The 22426-nt window shown below is 39.7% G+C and overlaps 1 protein-coding gene across 1 annotated transcript in view; it reads right to left on the minus strand.

Moving 5' to 3' along the window:
* NID1 (nidogen 1) overlaps positions 1–22426 on the minus strand; it is a 47967-nt gene that overhangs the window by 11729 nt on the left and 13812 nt on the right. The window contains exons 8-15 of the mRNA XM_065631006.1: positions 20373–20618; positions 19249–19392; positions 17861–17989; positions 15482–15625; positions 14628–14750; positions 4649–4873; positions 3821–3993; positions 1723–1849 (exon numbers count right to left, since the gene is read on the minus strand). Of these exons, the coding sequence (XP_065487078.1) occupies positions 1723–1849; positions 3821–3993; positions 4649–4873; positions 14628–14750; positions 15482–15625; positions 17861–17989; positions 19249–19392; positions 20373–20618 (1311 nt within the window). The remainder of the gene's footprint in view (positions 1–1722; positions 1850–3820; positions 3994–4648; positions 4874–14627; positions 14751–15481; positions 15626–17860; positions 17990–19248; positions 19393–20372; positions 20619–22426) is intronic.

Consider the following 22426-nt stretch of genomic DNA (forward strand, 5'->3'; position numbering starts at 1 on the left):
AACCTGTCCTCTTACAGGGCTTACATTTACCCTTCTAACGAAATGGACTGCAGTGAGAAGCAGAGTCTTGGAGGAAAGAACAGGACATAAACATAAAAGCACTAACCCCACAATACTCTGTAGTCCGACCCTTGAATCATAGAATAACTCCAAGGGCAAAACCCAAACAAGGTCACTTTACTCACTTTTATTTTATAGCTTGAGTGGGAGGCATGAAAAGTCACAGCTGAAACGGTTTCTAACCACCTTTCAGCTGTTTGATCCCTAAGCCCAGGAACAGAGAACAGGGGTCCTTCTCTTCAACCTCCCTGCTCACCTGTTCTTTCTCAGCACAGCAGGCAGCTGACAGGCAGAGAACATGAAAGAAAAGGACTACACATAGCCCAATCTCAGATAGCCAGTGCATTACCTTTCTTGCTTACCGGAACAAAAAATCAAAGAGTGATAATCCACAAATGATATTCCATGTGAACATATAAATGCATCTCTTTAGCCAGCTTTAGTTTTGATTGTGTTTGATATCCATTCAACAGCAAACTGAAAATTCATCCTTGCCTTTTCAGATCATAAATACGTTGAACAATGATGGGTCTACCCCAGTGCATGACCTAAGTTTTAACGAAAACCTTCCTTCTTCACATACTTACATCTAGTAGTCATTGCATCATTGTAACCAAGAATAACTTCTATCTACAGTAGCTTGAGCTTAGCATATCTATGTGTTCCATTTCTTAAGGCCAGGGACATGGACCTTTTCAGGAAAGATGCTGGACCACCCTTCCTGATCAGTACAGTTGACAAGACATGACTATAACAGAGGTGGGCTACGCAAAGGCTGCCAGGCTGGGCACAACATAGCACAGCAAAGCCTCAACACAGGAAAGTGAGGTCTTGAGTGTGCTTTACAAATCTGGGATGTCATGAGCTGGGGATTTGTCCTGAGACTACCAGATGTGCTGCCCCACTATAGGGCCAGCCCTAAGGAGGAAAGCACAGGTAGAGAGCAGTAAAGCCTGCCTCAAGATTCCTCCCTAAAAGTGACAATGCATCCAAAGAAGGTTTGGTTTGTTTTTCAGTTTGTTTGGGGTTTTTTGCTGTGTTTTTGTTTGGTTGTTTGGTTTTGGTTTTAAGTTTTGGGTTGGTTTTTGGTTTTGGTTTTTGCTTTGGTAAACATAGCAAGAATATAGGCACAGCCTAGGACTGCAACTGGGTATGGAAATCCTCTAAAGATTGAGGAGTTGAGACACCGTTCAAAGTCCAGACTGTGAGGCTCTGAATCCCACACCCATTAGTGCCCTGAGGTATGCTTTAAAACCACCACAGCACCTTGATTCACCTTTCGAACCCCTCAGCCTTCAACTAAAACGTGCCAATGATGTTCACAAGACATTCACTGATTAGACAGATACAGTATCCTGCAACTGCAAGTAAGGACAGAAACATCTCACTGACATACTGCTCTCACTTCTGGCCTTAAACTTAGTTTATTCAAAGAGAATCGACTTCTTGCCTATCTTAGCAGTGGAAAGGCAGTGAAGGGCTATTGCATAAGGAACAGATCTTTTTTCATTTTATGTTATCCAGACTTCTTCGTTATTGTTTACCCAGATAACACCAACTTGTAACGCTAAAGCTCAGGCAACATCTGGGAAATATATATGACTAAATTCAAGTCTTTAATGCCATTAGAGAGTAGCAAGAGGAAGGATTTTTTGCTGTTACCTGTTTTGATGATGGTTGTTGGTTCCCCACCATGCAGGCTGGCCCTGCTGATGGAAGGGCCACTGATATCTGTCCAATAAACCATCTTGTCCGTGCAATCGTAAGCAACTCCAATAACAACTTTGTCCTGTTGGTCAACAAGCAAACTACATCAGCTAATGCTAAACAACAATTATTTGCCAGCAGCACTAGCTTATGGGTCGAAGTCTCAAGCCTGAAAAAAACCAAAATTCTTGAGGAAAGGTGAGAGATGGGAAGGATAGACAGAGAAAACGACTGGGTGGCAGTCACTGTAGAACAGCTTAGCAAAATACTTTCCATTATAAGTCCCTTTTAAACAGCAGACACCATTTACAATAATCTTATTTCAAAGCAGCATTGTAGATATTACTACTGAATAGTTTATCTCACTTCTATATCCATTTAAAGAAAGTTCATGTTTCTATTTTACTGTGTTATTCCTCATGTGCTTTTTTTCCCTCATTCTTTCTCTTCAAGGAGGAATAATGACTTCTATCAAATCAGACTTGTGCTCTGTATATTTATCAACTCATGCATGATATCAAGCTGCATTTCAGCAGTGCTACCTACATAGCACCATTTTACTCAAAAAAGTTCTAGCAAAGTAAATTGTTAAAATAAAAAAAAGCTTAAACAAATACTACAGAAATCGTTCTGCTGGGAAGAATTTGCTTAGGCACAAGGAACATATATATGCAATTTTCCAGGCAGAAGAAGATAGGACTAGAGTTTGTGTTTAGTTGAAACTTTCCTTCGGGCAAATGAAAGAGACTACCAGGGCAAAAAAATAATTTCACATGGATTCCCAGATCTATTGCCTTTGCTGCTTTTGTAACTTGCAACTTCTTAGAAAGATGGTCCAATACCATACATTAAAACATATGCACTTATTCATCAGCATACATTAATGCTGTATGCACAAAACAATCTGAACACCTCTACGCAGCTGAGCACTGTCACTTCACAAACACTTAACACTGAGGCAACACAAGCAGAGACAACACTGTTAGCAGAGACTGAAAGTTTCATTTGAATTGAAAAATTTAACGAAGAGTTGCATCTTACCTCTTGGAAGCTCTTTCCTGAAGACACTTCTAATCAATTCATTTAAGTTAGACCCAGTCAATACTGAGACTAGGTGACAAAGATTCAGAATAATATGTCTATATCAACCTAACTACCCCATTTTGCACACAGTGTTTTACTTGATTTTTACATTATTGCAGCAGCACTTTAGACAGGAGACAAAAGCTTGATTTTGCCTTTACATCACAACAGATTGTGGTACTACTTACTGAAGAGAATCTGTGTAATTTAATAAGTATTTGGTCTCCTAAATATTCACGGTAATGTAAAAAAGAGGCCAGCATGCTACGTGGTATTGCTATCTATTATAAATACAGTAATACTGGAATGAAAACACAAATCCCAGGCTTCGAGCAAAACCAATGTGATGAAACTGAAAGTGAGAAGAGTTGGCATGTGTCACAGGTGACGGAAAAGATTCTCAAGACAGTAGTAAGAAGTATGGGAAAAAGATTTACCACCCACTGGTCCTGCAAATGGAGAAGGAAGCAAAAAAAGGCAGAAGAAAAAAATTAAAATCTCTATATATCTTGGCTGGAACCAAGAATTGCAGAGAATTGACTGAAAAACAGGAAGAGCTTAGGACTTAGGAAAAGACTTTGAGGGAGTAAAAGAGAAAAAAAATGCCTCTCATATAATGCTCTTATAGGTCTCCCAGACTTTTATATCAGAGTCAGAAAGCCAATGGAACTGTGAGTGTAGGAAAGTTTGTATGATGAGCTGTTGGAGGCATGTGAAATCACAAATATTAGACTTTTGCCTTATGAGATATTCTTAAAAGGCAAATCATTTTTTTTCTGTAGCTCAGTTTTAGGCTTTTTGACTAGTCAGATTAGGAATTTTCAGTGACAAAGTGATGGGATACCAAAACTTTAATCAACAGTAAAAATTGAGTTTGGACCTTAAATTATCAAATTCCATAGGTGAACACTCTTTCGCCTTTGTCACAAGCCTTCTAAAACACATGAACCTAGTATAGTAGGTTACTTACTGGAATATGCAAGAGTGCTTTTGCACCATTTTTCTTCATATTGTTTCCCTCTAGTGGAACATGTTCAATTTTACCACTTTGGGCAAAAAGCAAGTGCGTTCCTGGTGGCAGAGGTACTGTATCTGGTCGAACAGAGGGCCCAATAACAACAGGAGGAGCAGCTGTGCTCAGACCTTTTTAAGAGAGAAGGAAACAGATGGGGAAAAAATTAGCTTGTATAGCGTAACAAAGGTCCTTGTTATTTGCAGAGACACAATTACAGTCAGATTTCTTAGAAGGAAACAGTCCTACAAGCAGACACTAATAACTATAATCAGATGCAGAAAGCTTCTGATTTTTTCCCCTTGGCTGACAGAGAAGGAGAGATTGACATAATAGGTCTTTTCATGTTCAGCTTTGTAAATTGCTCTTTCCTTCAAAATGTTTAGAAAAACCTGTCTATTTTGCAGCTGAAGCAATGAAGATGTAAGAAGGAACACCCTTCATTTCCCAAGGCAATTCAGTTACCACACATTCAGATTTGCCACAGCTCTCAGAGAGCAGAAACTCTAGGGGTCCCTCACAGTTTCAAGGCAGGGAAGAAGTTAGAAAAAACATTTTCTTATTCACAGGCTCACCACAGTTATCCAGATGCCCCAGCTGAAGGAAAAGTCTGTGCTGGAGTTACCGAAGGGCTGCAGCACAAGGCATGTTGTCACTGGGCCAGCAGAGATCTGCATTGCTCCAAACCACTGCTGTATCTCAGGAGCATACCTAAGCCCCACATTTGGGACACAGTGCACTTCGATGGAGAGGCACCCAGAAGAAACAAGTGCTTCAGCCACTTACATGGTGGTCGAACTCCTGGGCCGCTTCTGGTGCCATCAATCTCATTTCCATCCCTGTCCACACACCAACAATATCCACTGCTAGAATGGCACTGAGTGGGTAGGTAATTCCCATGCTCATCACACTGGGGAATGAAATGACCAACTCTTATCTCCCTTGGGAAGAAAGTGCCTACACTTCCAAGAGCTACTTCTCGTTCACGCTGGCATTTGGTCTTTTCCACTTCTGTGAAAAAAAATATAGATGAGTGAATATTTCTGTTTTAACTAATAACTATGTTCCATTAACAGTTAATGTATGCCGACCACTGACAACACGAGTATTCTTACTGCTGGAGGAACATGGCACTGTTACAATGCTCGAAGGCATATGCCTTCAGTGCACCTTCAGGAGCAGTCTGCCCTATGTAAATGTGATACATTTGTCTTAAACTTATGTCATTTTATCTTTCACTGTCTAGTTTAAAACAGAACAAACAGTCCCCCTGTAGCTTCTGACATTGAAGTGTCCTAAACAGAAGCTGGAAAACACTGCCTTGCTCCTTGAGGCAGATTTGCAAGAACATTCTGTTCAACTTGCAAACACCATGTCTACTCATTTGGCAGTTATCCATGGGCCTTAAAATGCAACTAATTAGCCAGGCCATAGAGTGGATAAAGGGTTTCTTGTGATGCTAAAAGTCGAGTTTCCCTTCAGAGCCACAAAAGAAAACCACAACATGAGGCAGACACTGAGCTCTCCACAGAACCCAGGAAGTGAAACAAATCATTGCTTTGATGTATATTAGATCTTTAGCATTCAGTTATCAAGTCTGAGCACTCATTTGATACTTTTGGATCTAAGAAAGGAATTGCAGGGACAGATTGTCCAGTCCCTAGTAAAGCACATAAGTAAGGCTATACAGAAAACAGGAATATTACCATGTACACAGAGAAATATATGATGCACAGTGGCTACGCCACATGGGTATGTATTCCTATAGAGATTACAGAGGAAAGACTGACCTTCCAGATTATCAGGAGGTTCAGGGATTTGGTTCTTTTGGTTTCAATTTTACAAAATGGTCTGGACTAAAATGCACATCTTCTTATGGTATTATCTGTCATGCAATAGGGAATGTCATCTGGATCAATATATCCTTCTAGATGCCAAGCAACATAATGAAATTAAAAGAATACAATATTCTTTTTCTTCTCTAGACAAAGAAATCTGGCTTTACCTCACACTTGAGACCCCTGAAGGGTTCTGTGCATTGGGAGAGAAAGAGCTCTAATATGGGGGAAATTATGGGGGAATATATTTTTCCAGTCAGTGATTTCTACAGACAGTTAGAAATACTTACCACAAACGGCCTGCTGAAGAGGCTTTAACATTGCACTTTCATTTATTCTTTCCTTGTTTTTACATTGCCTGGTGGACAGCATTAGCTATGCGTGGCTCAGACTAGACCCAGCCCAGCTGAGCAAAAAGCTAATCCCATGCACTCACAGACTACTGTGGTGTAAATCACACAAATACAAAAGAAGGAGGATATTTTTTTATTATTATTTAAACTGGTTATGCAAGCAAAAGCTTTGGACAAGTTTCATGCACCTGGACACAATTAGAGAAATATAAATGTCTGGAGAACAGCTCACTCTAAATAACTGAAATATTTGGCATCAGCTTTAATGTGGGTGGTGGAGAGCCTTGAATCAACCTACAAAACCAGACCCTGAAGGAAAGCCTCCATTATCTATCTCAGATTTTGTTTGTGCGTATTCAATACACTACGCAGTATGCAGATAAAAGAAATGTTGATTCCAGTAACTGGACCGTTTTGCCACACTTTTTTTCTTCGTTGCATTCATGACATCTTTCATAGAATCACAGAATCATTTCAGTTGGAAGAGACCCTCAGGATCATCAAGTCCAACCATAATCTAACCTAACCCTAGCACTAAACCATATCCCTAAGAACCTCGCCTAAACGTCTTTTAAACACCTCCAGGGATGGTGACTCCACCACTGCCCTGGGCAGCCTGTTCCAATGCCTGACAACCTTTTCTGTGAAGAATTTTTTCCTAATATCCAATCTAAACCTTCCCTGGTGCAACCTGAGGCCACTTCCTCTTGTCCTATCACTTGTTACTTGGGAGAAGAGACCAACACCCTTCACGCTACAACCTCCTTTCAGGTAGTTGCAGAGAGCAATAAGGTCTCCCCTCAGCCTCCTTTTCTCCAGGCTGAACAGCCCCAGCTCCCTCAGCCGCTCCTCATCAGACTTGTGCTCCAGGCCCCTCCCCAGCTTCATCACCCTTCTCTGCACTCTAGTATTTCAATGTCCTTTTTACGATGAGGGGCCCAAAACTGAACACAGGATTCAAGGTGCGGCCTCATCAGCAGTGGCACAATCACTTCTCTAGTCCTGCTAGCCACACTGTTTCTGATACAAGCCAGGATGCTCCTGGCCTTTTTGGCCACCTGGGCACACTGCTGGCTCATATATCTTTGAGAGACACTATTAGCTCCTCCTCAATAGAAAAAACAAATGTAGAAACTGGTTGGTTTTCTTTCCCATCTGAAACTCCATGAATTAGAGAATACCCAACAGCTTACAATTTTATAAATGAATAGACTAGATCAACTTTATGAAAATGAGTTAGCAAATATGAACTATACAAAACAGCGTGTATATACTTCCAGACAGGACCCAGCTGTTATACACAAAATACATTAGCATTCATGGTAACTTGAAATACCAATGTATTTACTTATTTCAAGACAGTATTCACATTATATCTGCAGATTTTATACAGGAATACTAATGCAATTTTTGAAGAATACTTATATTGCAATGATCAAGACCAATCTCACTAATGGCCTGATTATGCAACTAGCCCCCCTAAAGTCAAGAGACTAGTGAAACAAATTATTTTCAAAATCAGCTCTTACTTTGTAAAGGCAGGGAATATGATTTGTACTTTCTAAAAAATCCCATCATCATTGAATTTTCGGTTGCATAAAATGATGTCAAATACTCTACTTCCAGTCACTTTTAGGAATAACTATGTATTTTACTGCTTCTGTGCTCCTGAAAGTCTCTTATATTTGTGACAAACTTTTTTAACAGTATCAAGTGTGATAAGTAATGTATGTTAAAGAAACCTTCTGGTAAGAAATAAAACCAGTGTTACCATGTTCATCTGTGCTGACTCAATCATTTCAACCTGTCTTTCAATGTTAAACTCATTTCATCTCACTAACATGAATTTAGCCAATATGAAAATATATAAACCAAAACAAGCCCCTAAACTAGTTATGACAGTTCAAACCAGGCATTTGGAATCCATATCGTATTTTTTCTCTCCTTATCTCCGAATCATGAGGAGAATTACTATGCTTACAGTTTAGAGACACCTAAAGAAAAGTGAGATGAGTCCCAGTCCAGTATTGTAGCGTATGCAGCAATGAAGTCACAATAATATTAGATCCAGCTGACAGCTGGTTGGGATAAATAGTCTGCTAATACAGTCATACATTTTACTCAGCGTGCTTAAGAGAAGATGCTGTGATTTTGCAAGCTTAAAATTTCATTAATTGTCTGAAATGAGGCTAGCTATGACAGTCTGGAAGATGGGATTGACACAGTAAATAAAGCACATTCCCTGCCCTGATGAGCTAACAGCACAAGTTAGACAAAATATATATTAGGTTGGTGCAGAAGTCATTGCAGTTTTTGCATTGTTGAAATTTGCCATTTGATACTGGATACATTCTTAAATAAATGTGGTTATGTTATATACCATTTTACTGTGCTTTTGTAGCTATGCTTTTTTTTCTACTAACTTATTACTTGCTGTTTATTTTATATTTATTCTAGACTATGGAAATGATGTTAGACAAAAAGCTAATTGAAGCAACTTTCTTACTTGAGTTCAAAATGTGTAATAAAGCAGCGGAGGCAACTCGCAACATCAACAACGCATTTGGCCCAGGAATTGCTAACAAACATACAGTGCAGTGGTGGGTCAAAAAGTTTCACAAAGGAGATGAGAACCCTGAAGATGAGGAGCGTAGTGGCCAGCCAGCGGGAGTTGACAATGACCAATGGAGAGCAATCATCAAAGCTGATCCTCTTACAACTACACCAGAAGCTGCCAAAGAACTCAACATCGACCATCCAACGGTCGTTTGGCATTTGAAGAAAATTGGAAAGGTGAAAAAGCTCAGTAAGTGGGTGCCTCATGAGGCGAGCGAAAATAAAAAAACATCGTCCTTTTGAAGTGTCATCTTCTGTTATGCTACACAACAACAACGAACCATTTCTTGATCGGATTGTAATGTGCCACAATTTTATATGACAACCGGTGATGACCGGCCCAGCTGTTGGGCTGAGAAGAGCCTCCAAAGCACTTCCCGAAGCAAAATTTGCATCAAAAAAAGGTCATGGTCACTGTGTGGTAGTCTGCTGCCACTACAGCTTTCTGAATCCCAGTGAAAACATTCCATCTGAGGAGTACGCTCAGCAAATTGATGAGATGCACCCAAAACTGCAATGCCTGCAGCTGGCGTCAGTCAACAGAAAGGGCCCAATTCTTCTCCACAACAATGCCTGACCACACATTGCACAACCAATGCTTAAAAAGTTGAACAAATTGGGCTATGAAGTTTTGCCTCATTTGCCATATTCTTTGTAAGCCAGCTTCCAGACACAAACCTTCTGGCTAATAATTTTCCTTGCCACCAGTACAGTAGCCTAAATGAGGCTTCTTAGTGCTCTTCTTTTAATATAAATACAGTAATATTTCATCCAATCAAGACCCGTCAAAGATACAGAACAATTAATATCAGGGGAGTTCTCTGATCTCTTGACTGCTGTGAAGAAAACTTCCACTAACTACAACAGGTAGAGGCAAGAACAGGTAATGCTTACCTGCTGTAACGGTGCTGTTAACACCTACTACTATACCTGGGCATAGCAAATGGAAAAGAAGTCATGCCTATTTCGAGGCTCCACATCCAGAGGTTACCAGCCCTGATTTTTAGAAGTTCTTACCATTCTTGAAAGCCACATTTGAAAGCCAAGCCAAACGATCATGTCAATTATGAGACGATATATGCTAGGGTGAGTTCACACTGCCAGAGATGAAACAAACAGTAAGAGCAAGACCTGGGTGATCTTCAGTGATGCAGGAAAGTGGGGGTGCCAACAGCCTTTTATTAACAGCAGCACCAAGTTTCAATATTTTTCAGTATCTATGTTTAAACATTACTGCTTAGTATTTGTTATAAAATTGAGTAAAAATCCATTCTCACTGCTTTTTGATACAGTTGATGCTTGGCTGATGAAGGTAACACACTGACATAATAGCTTTGTATTTCCCTACAGCACTCTACTTAACACCCACAGCTGAGTAGTACTTTTGAAACAAAGTACCATACTGTGGGCTACATTAATTTGATAAATGATTAAAAACCAAAAAATCGCCTGAGTCAGTGGACAAATGTCATGAAGGAGTGGTATTTCTAGTGAGTTCCTTAGTCTTGGTTTTAAATTTCCTTATTATTAAGAAATTTAATTCCTTCGTTAGGATTCCAGAGGAAAACACAACCATAGGTGACGCCATTTGTGGAAGAGAAATAGGCCATAAAACATGAGAAGGACAGGATCTCATCACTAGGTAAACTGAGCTCATTAAAATCAACAAGTAGATTCACACAGTCAAATGGAAAGTTACACTTCTTCAAATACTCTGTGTAGACCAGCCTCTAGAGATAGACTAATCTTGGAAACCACAACCAAAAAAAACCTCTCAGCAGATCACAGCTATCAGCAGGTAACTGCGAGCAGATAAGCTACCAGTACCCAGCTCAGTCCTGCAAAGATTGTGAGGGAGTATAAATAAAAATTCAGCGTATACACAGGGAACACTGCACAGGTATAGACAAGCAACGTGGGACTGGGGAGATGATTCAAGGAATACTGGGTCCAGTTCTGGTAACCACAGTTCAAAAGGATAGAGAAAAATGCAACCAGTTTACAGAAAAGAGCTCCTAAGAGAGAAGCTGTAGCGCAAACCAGAGATCAAAGGCCTGATGAAGTTATGTTCCATGGACCACAGTACACGCAAGTCAGACTAGATACATAGAATGGTGCATCATGAACTCAAGCTAAATATATACCCTTCCTCAGAAAAACAAATTTGTATTTAATGTTTTAAATACATTTTTCCAGTTGTTTCATAAACTACCAGTAGCAATCTGGAATTTAAGTTACTGAAATATATAATGGAACTTGAAAAAAATGAAATGGAAATAGCATGGATATGGAAAGTGGGGCACGTGAAAAACATACATGCACACACTTTCCACATAAGCAAAGAAAAAAATGAAATGGGAAAAAACCAAAACAAAACAACAAAACAACCCACAACCAAAATCCTGAAGCCATATAGAAACATTAAACACTCAAAGTCTTTTTTGGTCATAAAGGAAAGCTCTTGCAGCAGCACTGCAGAAAATGATGTGTGGACTTTTCAAAAAAAAAAAAAACGAAGGCTGAGAAAAGAGGATGAGAAACAGATGAACAGGACATCCATTTTGCAGGGAGGATTACAGTCTGATACACGAAACCAAATTCAATTAGTTCTGCAACAGCATTCAAAAATTTTAAAGATCTGATATAACTACTCAAACAGGTTTTCATTCACAAGCTAAAGACAGAAGTGATATAAAACTGTGTCCAGAATCAATACATAATCAAAGAGTACTTTTAAATTTCCTTTTAAATTTATTGCCCACATATCACAAGAAGTTATACTGACATTTTTAATTGCTGTTCTCAGACCAAAAAAAAAAAAAAAAGAGGGAAAAAAACCCGAAAAAAAAGAACACACTTCCTTTTGTCCCTTCATTTTCCTTTGTATTCCTTCGCTTACAGTGCATTTCTCATGTGAAACAGATTGCATACAGAGGACCAGAGAAGGGCTCTCAACAGTCAGACTGCTAGTTCCAAGAATCTAGATTTGTTTCTGTTTAGTAAACAGTGTCTGGGGTCTGCAGGGTAGAAACACTCAGACATCTGGTTGTTTGAAATGGAAAAATGAAGCGTGAGGAAATAATGAAGTACAGACTTCCTTAATAGCTGTGAGCAGTGGGACATTCCAGCATCATTAACTCTTTCATTGACCTGCTGGTTCACTCTGACAGACATTCCCTTGTGTGTGACTCAAATCTTTTTTACTTGTTAGCCTACTTGTTTCAAGAGTTGCTGTTCAGCAGTGGTAAGATTCAACAGTAGATTTCATATAATAATGAAGACACAAAACAAGCAAGCAATCGTACACATGGATCGAAATAGGGTACAGCAAAAAGAACGGAGTATTCAGATGAATGAAACTTGCCATGCTGTTACCACCCAGGAAAGACTTCAGTGACTTAACTGAGGCTAATTAGATCAAAACCTAAGTGGGCAAAAAGGGAAAGAAAGGGTCTCTAATTACAGCAGAATACAATACAGCCTCGTCTGCAATCTCCATTCTAAAGAAACTCACTTTACAAATTGGGTGCTAAAGTAAACTAAGGTGCTTTTTGCTAGGCTTCAGAAAGTATATTTTGATTCTATCTCCTGACAATGATTAACTGTCGGATATATCCATTTAAAAAGTACTGAAGCTTTAGCAACAGATGAGAACCCAAGGGCAGCTATTGTTCTATTAACTCTCTAAGAAGGGAGGAGTAGCTAAGTTTGCTGTAAACACTGCCCTTGCTGCAGCCCAGCAGAGCATTACAGATAATCTCTACTTCAGTCAGGATTCAGCAAAACCAACTTCTTAGCTACACAGATTTTCCCCCTCACCCCGCTCGGAGCATTTCATAAGCAGAGTCAATTGATAGAAGTGCTTCTAGAGCATGTCTTCTACTGGTAGTATAAAACAGCATTAAAAAAAAAAAAATCAGGAAGGCATATATGAAGACTAACAAAACCTGGCAGATCCCCACCCATGAAAACAGCAGATACAAGAAAACTCTCCAAAATATTTTGTTACTAAGATTAAAACTGTGACATGGAAAGATGCCCATTCAAGATACAATTGCACTGAGTATGGGAAGTCAAGAAGTGCACAGGATAAGCAGTGAAAAATAACATAAAGCTACCACATCATAGTACACTGTGCATAGCAGATTAGTAGACACACTAACCACTGCATGTGAAAAAGGTGGTGTTCTCAACAGAAAAAAACCACTTAAACAAGCTATCACATGTACTCAGAAGAAATTAATTGTGTCCACGTGATTGGTTGAATTCAAGTATCAGTGTACCAAATAACTTGTTTCATCTACAAAGGGGATGTTCCGGACATGAAAGTAATATTTCTTCTCTGCAATTCTTCCCAAAGAACTGGAAGTTTTAAGATTTTATTTTGCTTCAAGTTATTAACATCAAGTTTCTCTTCTAGGAGGAATAAGCCTGGTTTTATCAGCTGGTTGGTTAATGAAATATTTTGACACAGGTTAGAAACACTAGGTAGTTCTTCATTCACCTAGCATTAAAATGAAAATGCGCATGGGGTTTCACGCATGAAAAGTCAGTTAAAAATAATATTGAAAGACTGACAAAGTGGCACCGGCTAAAGCTTCAGAATTAAACACTGCAAAACCTCCTACAATTGACCTCTGATAGAAAAAGTCTACAAGCACTGGGTTATTTGACAACACATGTGGTTGAGCACATGATGAAATGTCATATAAATATGATCTAAAACCATAAACGACTTTGCGATTTTTTTTATGCCTTTCCTATAAATGATCCTTTGCCCTTTTGTTTTAAGACATAAGTATCCAATTGTTAAAAAAAAAAAGAGAACTTCAGAATTAAGGAATATAGTGGCAAAAGAAAAATATTAAGTTTCAGCAATGCATCAGGTAGTAACATTGTGCCATGCAGACAAGCACTTTTTTTTTTATACTGAATGTGTTGGCTTAAAACAAAACCAAAAACCAACAAACAAACAAACACCAAAACAACCTCAATTTTGAATCATCAAATACTTTGGACATCAGTAAGACCACAGGGCAGAAACTGAATTATAAAGACAGTTTCTTTCCTCAGTCATACTGCTGCTCGCTTTGTTTCCCTTTTGCCCTATGCCTTTCCTTACTCTTGGGTGCACAGTTTGAGTTTCACTCTGTTGAGACGTGCAGGGTCTTTTGCCCAAGAGCAGGCATCTCAGAAGCAGAAGAATTGTTTTAATATACTCAGAAATTAGGCTTTATTTACGGGATGAAAGCATTCAGCATTCTGCAAAACCTGAGTGCTGCCCCATGGGTTTGCCACATTTTTGAATTAAAGTAATTGGAACAATGCTACATGCGCTTCAGTGTTCCTTACTTTTTTGTTTGTTTGTTTAAGCATGCCTTCTAGATCAGAAGTTTTATACTTCAAGGCCCAAACTACAATGCAAGAACAGAAGTGTAGGAGCATAAAGAACTTTCTACTAAATAGAGAACAAGCTGGGTAAATACACGAACAACCAAGTGACCAAGTGCTAGTTAGAAACTGGAGTTAGTCTCTCTGGACTCTTGCTGGCTACACACGGCACACAGGCATCTAGATCCCACTGAAGACAACCGTGCAAGTACTTTGGTCTCATCCTTGACTTTTCTCCTGTAACTGTCGCATTACATTACATTGCCAACAGTTCCAAATATTTTATGATAAATGACTATGGTGCATGCAAACCAAATCAGCCTGTGGTCAAACCTTCACTTAAGGCAACTTCAAAAGTTAGCATCAGCTTGAGAACTGCTGGGGACAGAAGAAACAAAACATAAAACGGGACATTGAACAGCATAACGGTGGAAAAGTGATAATAGTCAAGATACAGATTTTGACACAAGCTTGGTGAAGTTCAAAACAAAAGAACCAAATTAACACATATCCTCCAATTCCCAAATTATATTTCTGGTCCCACTTTCAAGAACTGTAAAATTTTACCTCCTAACACACACCGGAAACCATCCCCACGATAACCTGCCTTACACTGGCAGCTGAAGGACCCAGGAGTGTTGTAGCAGAAGGCATCTGGATGACAGTGGCCCTGTTGACATTCATCTACATCTGTAAAAGAAAAGACCAATCTCAGATAACTGTTCCTCCTGTCGGACAAATCAGAGTGACGAATTAAAGTGTGAACCTTCCCTAATACTTTCAGGCTCCTATTTTGGGATATCTGATTAGAATTATAGACCTTTGGAAGAACATCTATACAGAAATGCAAAGGAGAAGAGAGGAAAAAAAATGCACGTATTTTTAGGTTCTGTCTCTCAGCACTCTGCTACTCCAATGGATAACTAGCATTGTTAACTTGCACAGTATTTCACAAATATATGCCCATGTTTCTCAAGGAGAAGACTTAACACAGCAAGAGAAGTAGGATTTGACCAGCAAGGTTTCCAACCTGCTGTTAGGTAAAGCTGCTCACCCAACTGTACTCCAATTGACATGAAACAGAATATAACTTTTTTTACATGGCTTGAACATCACGTGTCACTACCTTAGTAATATAAACCAATACAGTGCAAACAGTTCCAGCAGATGAAGATCTGGTTTGCTAACTGCAACTAATGCAATTTCTGCGTTTACCTCATCTTGCACCTTCTGTAGCTCAAATATTGAAGAGTGAATTCAAAAGTGAGAGGAGGAAAGGACAAAAGCTTAATGCAATGTCTGCCTGAGGGACTTAAACTACGAGATTTCCTACTTGAAATTGTAACTAAAGGACATTGCAATGACCAGCTAAGTTGTGCAATATAGAGCATAAAACCTCCACAACAAATGGTGCTACCCACCCTCACAGGCACGTCCATCTCCGGAGAAGCCAGGAAGGCATGTGCAGATGTAGGCCGACCCTCCGGTGTACACACACTGAGCACGCTGAGGAATGTCACAATTGTGTGTGCCTGTCTGGCAATGGTTTACGGCGTAGTCAACAGCTACAGGTGAGATGTGCAAGAGAGGAGATGAAAATCTGAATTTTCCTCTGCAAAGTCTGAAGCTCACAGTAAGTTTATAGGCAGACAATAACAGCTGTGAAAGCATACAGAAGAGAAAGGAAACAAGGAAACTGGATTTTTTGGTTTGGGGGTTGGAAATTTTTTTTGCTAAAATCTCCCCTTTCACTGGTGTTAAATCTACTTACTGATGTTTTACAAGGAACTGATTGTCCCCCGCACCTCATAAATGTTCGTTAGTATAGAACATGGCAGGAAGGCTACCACAGTGACAGATCCTAATGTTGAGTACTATCCCTGACAGTTTTGTTTATAAAAAGGAGTCCTGAAAGAAGGAAGGTCAGGCATCTCACAGAGGTACCTCACATGTTAGCTAAGCGGCCAGTTCACTGCACTGGGAATTATTAGATATCCTGCTACACTAACCTAGCACTGACCCAGGGCTGTCATCACTTGGCAACGGATAGGAGCTGTGACTCACTCAATAGAAGATAAACAAATTTGTCAACTATTAGAGAGATTTTTGACCGACTGTGGAAGCTGGGACCAGTTCTGCAGCTTTTCATGACTTTCTCATTGTTGACAGCAGTTACTCTGAAAGCATTGCATTGCTTTCACACCAATTATTTCAGGCAGTTGCTGGCACCCTGCCTATGCTTACCTGGTATGTCAGAGAGGAGGAATAGAAACCATGGTATTTAAAATAGGAAGAGGCAAAATACTACAAAAATTTTGGACCCAGCAATAGGTGAGTTTGCAGTGTATAAGTCTAGGAACAGGCTTCCAGCTGCTGTTACAGACAGTCCACTGAGCTTTTCTTTACACGGTTCTTACGAGGAGGTGACAGGAGACCAAGTTAAGATTCTGCAGTGCTCCTTTCATCACATACACACATGGAAACTACCACACTATCGGCAGGGAAATAACAAAAATCTGGCATCAGAGTCAGATCTGAAAACAGTCCTTTTCTCCACTCGTCTGGAGGAGATGACATCGTTGTTTTCATCTGTTCTGTTTGATGAAGTCAGTTTTAGATTACAAAATAATCTATGCAGAACTGCATTATAAATGCATAAGATTTGGAATTGGAGCTCAAAGGGAGTTCCCCCAAGTCTTCCTATTCCTCAGTCTACAAATAGGAGAATGGGATTTATTTACAACACACTTCTATACAGTGAGTCACACAGCTGGTACAAAAAAGCTGCAGTTCCAGAAAAGCTGAGTCAGAGCTGGTATCCCAGACCAAGATGCAAAAGCACAGAGGGCAACTGTTGCCCTTTCTGAGGTTCAAGTTCTCTGTGGGTTATAAAACCCTCCCCTGTGGAAAGGCGAGCAAGATTACCATGACATTTATTTTTAGTCTGTTGGGAAACAGACTCTTCAGTCTTACAGATGCGAATTTTGGTTTTGATTGAAGGAAGGGATCAAACTCAAGCCCTTCAAGCTGGGCAAGGGATTACGTAGCACTTGTTAGAAGTTTGACATAGCTTCATGGGAAAGTGGTTCTACGACTTTAGTGAAAAACAAGGCAAACAGAAAAAAAATATATACCTCATTAGGACAACCTTAGTCCAGCAAATACAGACTAACTCAGGCTTCCTCCAGAAAAAAAAAAGTTTTTACATTAAATAACTAATTCAGTGGCAACTACTGAATTTGAAGTTTTAATGGTTCGTTAACAGGTAGATTTCCTCCAAATCTCAAAGATTTTAACAGTGACATGATCTGTAGTTACGATTCTTTTTCAGCATGATTAACAACTGTCACTTCAGAATAAGCCTGCAGTTGCCAAGACGTGCTGGTTTAGACCTGTGCACTGCCTTGTCCAAAGGACGAATCTATAGCTAAAATCTAATCAGTTTAGTTTAATTCTGGATTAGATATAAGAAAGAAGCAAAACCACAAAAAGCCAAAGCACAGGACTAGAGAAAATGCAGAAAAAGCCCTACCTCATCTTGAAAATGAGATACTGTGAAATAACAACTGCTCACTTTAATTTTGCTTCTACAAACTTGAATTTTACTTCCATGCGAAATCTACAGCTAAATAATGGTACAAAAAGGACAGAAGAGTCCAACAATAATTTCCACTTTCTATTTGTAATCGTTCTGAATGGGCAATTTTTATGAGATGAAAACAAAAGTAGTTTAGGCACCTTCTTCAGTCACCTGATGGATCGTAGTCACTAATTGCGCTTTTAACAAATGCGAAACTCACCAACACAAGTCCGCCCATCGGCTGCAAACTGGTATCCTTCAACACACTCGCAGCGGTAGGTTCCTGGCTGGTTACTGCAGACTGCATTGCTGCCACATAGAGCTGGCTGCTCTGAACATTCATCAATGTCTAGAATATTATAAGGATACCAGTTATTACAAAGACGCATTTAATACCGATGCCAGAAAAACAGAAACTGCGCAATTGATGAATAATAGCAAGCTTGCGTATTTTAACTACAACTTGGATAGACCATGCCTCTTAGGAGATATTAGTATCCCAAAAATAAGTTTTCAGGTAACTGTGTCCTCAGCTAATTTGCGCACACACACACACACACACAACCCAACAAAAACCAACCAAACAAAAAAAACACCCAAAAAACCCCACAACAGAAGAAGTTCTATAGTGGAGTAATAAGGGGAGACTAAATCAGAGAGGAAGGAGAAGCCACTGAGAAAGAAAATGCAGCCTACAAGGTGATCAGAAGCAGTGATGATTGGGAGAGCATAAATTTTAGAAAAGACTTCCCCTTTCATTACGCATATACACATGCTGGACGGGGTGCTGGGCCATTTTTCTAGACTGTGCTTTTGCCAAGAAAGGTTGGACAAGATGATTCTTGAAGTCCCTTCCAACCTGATATTCTACGAGTTTATGATCTCTAATCCACTGCTGCTCAACTCACAGCACCAAATGACTGGGAAGGAACAGTGTGATGCTGCTGTTTTCATTTGCAAGTCCATTTAAGGGTTGAAATTGGAGGGAGGGTTGTGTTTTATTTTTTTTTTTATTTAAGAAACAACTCAGCTAATAGGGAAAATCCATATTTCATTAATACACACTTTCACCTCTTGAAAACAAGTATTTGTGCTGTGATTTGATTATAAAAAAGCTCATTAAAAGCACAGAACTGCACAGAGCTGGGAAATAAAAGTCTTCTTGAACAGAAAGGATTTTCAAAGCAAATCTTGAAAAATATTTCAATGGGTTCCATATATCTATGCTCTGTACTCATGTGCATACACCATTCCTCATCTCTCTCAGGAACTTTTAGCCTAGTTGATTCATTTTAAGCAGAAATCGCAGAACAGTAAATTTCTCACAGATAAGTTCCCACAAGTTTTATGAGAAGATGAACTAGATAGGAAAGATGCTTTGTAAGTTGGCAAAACATACCCAAGTTCAACTCTTCCAGAAAGTCCAACTTGCTTACTTTAATTATTGAGATACATCAGCTACCCCAGCACTCCTCTAACCTATCCTTCCCAAAACCAGCCTCTCAGGACAGTTCATTTTGCTGGAATGGCTGGTCCTGAGGGTCAATACATTTCAAGCGAACCAAATGCTACATTAGCTATCATTTGGTAATGAAAGTTTTCTGATACCATAACAAATGTTTCCATCTCCACGGAAGCCAATTGAACATTCGCATAAAAAACGATTTCCGGTTCCTGGACGACATATTGCGTTGGTGTCACAGTTATGTGTACCGGTGTAGCACGGATTCCGGTTAATATCAGCAGAACCATCTGCCAAGAGAGACCATATTTAGCCATGACGACTCTATCCAAGTAATAGCACTCAGATAAGGTCCAGCAGGAGATTGCTTGCAGTGCACATGAAACAAGGAGAGAAAACACTTTTTGCAACAGGAAGAAGGGGACTTGCAGGTGATATGCAGGACATGAATCTCAGACACGGCAAGAGCACCCGCATTCCTTGTTACTTCTGCAAAGAACTGATGAGTTAAAAAAAAAAAAAAAAAAGAAAGAGAAGTCACAAAAGTCCCTCTAAAGAGAAAGACTGACAAAGATAATGCATCTTCCAGTCACTGACACTACACCCAAAATGTGATTCTTAACATCTTGGTTTGTTCATTTTAATTAGCAGAACTTCATCTTTGTAACAAACAAAAAGCAGCATAGTCCTTTCTTGTACTCATCTGGCATGCATTTTCAAATTGCTCCTTTGGTTTTTTTTTCTGATTTTAGTGCAAACAGACAAACTTGCACAGCTAATCCAAAAAAATACACTTCATAGGCTGCCTGCTTTCCAAAGATAAAATGCCATGTTTCCAGATAAACTACAGAAACGAGTTGTTACAATGGCAAATCTTGTTCCCCTCTTTTGCCCTTCGCTCTGAAAAAACAAAACATTCATTAATAGAGGAACTATAAATTAGGTAAAGGTAAATTATACACTTTATGTATCTTAGCAGCAATAGATTCAAGGTGGTATGTTAGAGTATTTCAAGGAATTAGACACTTAAATTCCACTGAATTTCAATAGCAGATCACTTAAATACTCTTCCCCAAGTGAAAATACAAACTTTCAGCAGCCCCATTTATCTTCCTAATTTCTGGACCTGGACTTCTGTTGACTAATGCAACAAATTAATATAACTCATTAATTTTAATTAATTAATTAATTAGGTAGGCTAAAAAAATATAGAAGCCTGGTCTTAATTACTCACGAAAGAGATAAAGAAAGATTTCAAATTCATACATACCACTGATTGGGCCGATGGAATTACTCATAGCATATCGCAGAATCTGCTCATCTCGGTTATACAGGACAAATACACTGTCCACTGAGAGCTGCTGAGTAGCAGAAGCAGCATGGTGAGAGTCATCGTGAATGCATTCATCAAATGAGATGGTCTGTCGCCACTGATAGGCGCCTGTGTACGTGGAAGCAACCCCGTCCCTTTCTGGCTCTGTCACCGTGTACTCCCTGGTGGACGATGAAGTGATGACTGCAACATGGCAACAAACACGCTGATCAGAACAGAGAGCAAAATTACTCGTCCAATGCTATCTGTATAGTTGGGATACAGGCTGAGTAATGTAAATAGAATTTTCAAAGGCAAGAAGGGATGAAAGTGGACGTATTTCCATGCAAAGGAATAGGCGCTTGACCAGGCTTGCTCTGTTCTCAAATATCACAGCCTTGAGGAAGGAGTCTCATAATTTATCTTGACATATTTTAAAAACTCAACTTTAGTTTGTGGGTTACCAGGTAAAGAAAGTAAAATTCAACTTGGGAAACTCAGAGGTTTCTTTAGATGAACTTACATAATGCATCCGTAAGCTAAGAAGGACAAGAGCCACCTCACCAGCACCGAACTACACCCCGTTTCAGATCATTGTGGTCTATCGGCCTTGGATTTTGACAGACTCTTGAGAAGATGCAAGGCTGAGAGCTCTTATGTGCTTCACAACAGTTTTCTATAATGTGAAAAATTGTGACCAAAACTCTTCAAAGCAGATCTGGGCTTGCAGATCCTCCCACCTACAGAAAGCTCCTCAGAATGCCGCTACTCTTCCTATGGACATCAGAGCACACCTGTATCAATCCATTTGCAACAGTTAGCAAAATCTGGATTTCTGCTAAGTAATGGTCTATCAGATGTGCCATAGGACAGCAGAAGAATAACTATTTGAGAACCAGTAAATCAAATCCAGCCTGAAGGATGCCTCCTTCCAGCCCCTGACTTTTCCTCCATGGGGACAGCATTTCTGCCGAGAACGCAGGTGTTCTACAGAGCACACACTGCCCAAACAACTCATCTGAAACTCTGAAGTTGTTCAGCACAAAGCGGAAGCTCCCTGCTCCTCCTCCTCACAGTCCATAACGACAGGCAAAGCAGCCAGAGGGCTTCATCACTGGCTACCAAAGCCATTCATTAGCAGATATAAGGCAGTGATGACGCAACTACATCATTTTCAGCTATCTCTAACAATCAAAGTGCACCCTTGGAGCAAAGTGTACTCTCTCCAGTATTCACACGCACCTGGATGCAGCACAGGCTGCTTCCTTATTGCTCTTTGACAGCTGGGCTGGGTAACCAGCAGCAACACTCCAACCTCACTGTCGTTTTGCTGTGTTGAAACACCCATAATTTTATCCAAAAAAGGAAAGCAAAAGAGGGGAGATTCCCCTGTAAATAGTGAAATGAAGAATGGCTCCCTTACCAAACCTCAGAGTCTAAGATAAGAAGAGGGAGAGACAGAAGGAGAGAAGTACAGAAGAGACAATGGAGGAAACTGATAAGGGAATTAAGAGGCTCCTCATTTTCTAGGCAGTTGTTCAAATCCAGCTCAAATAATACCGACAAATGCTTGTTACTAACACAAGGCATGGTCATTGCAATGCAGTTTACATGACACATACTGGTAAATAACTGGTTTGCAGAGTCTCATCAAACAAGACCAAAGCCCACTTGATGACATCACCACAAAAAGTTATACACTGGTATAGCTCCTGCTGAAGAGCTGCAGATCCTACAAAAAGCTTTGCAACTTGTATGACTACCATCAGCCCTGTAAAAATAAGGCCAAGGGAAGGGAAATCAAGACTGTTTTGCGAACATCAGTTCAGAGAAAGTTAAACTCACATTTTTTTCAATAAAAAGATTACAAATATTTGCATTGTCCCACTCATAATCCACCTCCTTTTGGGACCTGTTCCTAAGAGGCTAAAAGCCTCTGTCCTAAGTACACTTGCTAAGAAGGGAATAAAATAATGTTTTTTGGATTGTCTTACTCTCTGCTCTGAGAAATG

This window comes from Caloenas nicobarica, chromosome 3 (genome assembly GCF_036013445.1).
Source record: "Caloenas nicobarica isolate bCalNic1 chromosome 3, bCalNic1.hap1, whole genome shotgun sequence".
NCBI classification, from domain to species: Eukaryota; Metazoa; Chordata; class Aves; order Columbiformes; family Columbidae; genus Caloenas; species Caloenas nicobarica.